Raw genomic sequence first — 2180 nt, forward strand, 5'->3', positions numbered from 1 at the left:
GGTAAATACCGCGGGATTTGCCGAGAGCCAAGGCTCGCGCTGCATTTGTTCCTTTCCGCAGAAAAGGACAGACAGCGCGCAAACGGCCTCACTGCGCTCTCCCAAAAAGGTCACATGCCCGTCTTTCAGGTGGGGCGCGTTCAAAAACAAAAACAACCAACGCGATTGCACCATTTTGTACCAATTGAAATCTGTGTCCTGGATCATCTCACCAGAGCAGTAGGCCGCTTACATCGACCCTGACTTAGAGTAATGCCGCAGGTTCGATTTCGTCCCACCGCCGCTGTCATTCGTCGGTGTAGGGTTTTCCGCCGATTGACGCTCGTGGTACTCCTGGAAGCACGGCACGATGCACAGGTTCGTCTGGCATTCCGGACAGTGGTACTTGGTTTTGCGCCGCAAGATGCGCCCGTGAGCGTCGATCGTGTTCCAACAGAAGTTGCAACCGAGGGCAGGCCCTTCGCGCACTACCGGACAGTGGCTCGACCGCGGATTGTCTAGTCCCGGTATGTCGGAGGAACGGGAAGAAGTCTACAAAAAGAGGAAAAAACACAACCAATGTAGATAGTCCGAAAGGTCTTTGCGCCTTTTGCGATCCTTACCAATGGAGTTGATATCGACCGAGCCAATTCTTCGCCCTTGATACGGATGGTGCTGGCCAGGGCAGACGTTATCGTGACGGTGTTTACCGGCTGCTCGCTGGTGTTGATGGATCCACTCATACCATTGCCACCGGCTACAGGTTGTGTGGCGTGGTCCACTGGAACGATGACCACCGTCGGGCTGGCACTCGTTCGCTCAATGCTCGATTGCAGCTGAATCGTCGGAACGGCGCTGGCCGTTACGATCGGGATGCTGCCTCCCTCCTCATCGGAGTCCGTCTTCAACGACGACGACGGAGTAAGGTAGTGCGTGGAGCCACTGCTACTCGTCACCAACGTGAGTGGAGTCGAGCTGCCGATTTGACCCGTGCCAGGATGAGAGAGCTGCCGCTGCAGAGTGTACGATTGCATCGAGTGAAACGACGGAGCAGTGCCTCCATGGCCAACGCCACTGCTGGAGGATGTTTGGCTCGGTAATAATGGATGCGAGTGCTGCTTCACCAGGTACGCTTGCTGGGTAGGCACCGATAGTAGGTGACCATGAGGCCGATCAGTCGAGCCTTGACGGCCAACCTCGCCGGATACACCACCACCGGGACTGCCACTGCTCGTGCCACCGATGACGGATATCGACGAGGACAGAGGCAAGATCGGTTCGGACACCTGGCGTTCGAAGCGATGGGGTGATGGCACGGTCAGAAGATGCTGGTGCCCATATTGCGTCGTCGGGCTATCGTCCGATGGCGTATCCGGTTCGTACTCTTGCTGTCCCGTAGCGGAGGAATCGCTTTCCTTCTTGATGCGCTGTTGGCGGATGAGCAAGCGACCGCGTTTTGCCACGGCACTGACAATGTGACCACCATCGGCTGCGGTTGAACTCGGTGGCGTTGACTGCTCACCACTTCCAAGTCTGCTGATCCCGCTCGATTCCGACGCGCCACTACCTGAGGACGTCGAGGAGGAAGATTGGGCCGTCACCAATCCAAGCGCCATCCGTGCTCTATCGGCCACTGCGGAAAAACGAACACAAAAAAATAAAAGGACATCATTTCTGAGATCCAAAAGCTTAAGCCCACACCGCGGAACAAACGAAAAAAAGGATGTTTCAACCCTACGTGATGAAAATGAAGCGATGAAACTGTTACATATACCAATGAAATCGAGCCCCAGCACCCTATGAAAAGCAATAACAACGCTTGGTCATCGTTCATCAATTTATTTAGATTACTCACATAAGTAAATACTTATTTGTCACAGAACATGTTTCTCATTTTGTTCCGTGTGCAGTAGGTTTGTTTTTTTTTCTCGTTTTTTTTACTTTTCAGAATTTAGTTCCAGTGTATGTGTGTTGGTAATTGTAAAGGGAAAGGAAGTTTGTGTACATGTTTCTCAAACACCTGATACAAATGGCCGTTTGGGTTCCCGAGAGCGCATGCGCACGCGATCCACTGGACGCTGCCGACGTGGCATCTCGGGCTGATCTTAACAGTTAATGCTACTGCTCCATCTATTCGCTTTTGCTTGTGTTGCTTGTTCCAGTACATTGCTTCATCCCTTACAGTACCGCCCCCAAACAGC

General features: G+C 53.0%; 1 protein-coding gene across 1 annotated transcript; it reads right to left on the reverse strand.

The window, feature by feature from the left end:
* Positions 1-228: 228 nt before the first annotated feature.
* On the reverse strand, positions 229-1595 carry LOC128725036 (nuclear pore complex protein DDB_G0274915-like). Its single transcript, XM_053818755.1, has 2 exons — positions 603-1595; positions 229-531 (listed from the first exon to the last, which is right to left on the reverse strand). The coding sequence occupies exons 1-2, from the start codon at positions 1593-1595 to the stop codon at positions 229-231; spliced, it is 1296 nt and encodes a 431-aa protein (XP_053674730.1).
* Positions 1596-2180: the final 585 nt, after the last annotated feature.

The sequence above is a fragment of the Anopheles nili genome, chromosome 3 (genome assembly GCF_943737925.1).
Source record: "Anopheles nili chromosome 3, idAnoNiliSN_F5_01, whole genome shotgun sequence".
Taxonomy (NCBI): domain Eukaryota; kingdom Metazoa; phylum Arthropoda; class Insecta; order Diptera; family Culicidae; genus Anopheles; species Anopheles nili.

Bases quoted from the DNA above. Each gene is read 5' to 3' on its own strand.
- LOC128725036 (XM_053818755.1), bottom strand. From the start codon at position 1,595: ATGGCGCTTGGATTGGTGACGGCCCAATCTTCCTCCTCGACGTCCTCA. The intron at 532-602 runs GTAAGGATCGCA...CTCTTTTTGTAG, and splicing joins GGTCGATATCAACTCCATTG to ACTTCTTCCCGTTCCTCCGA.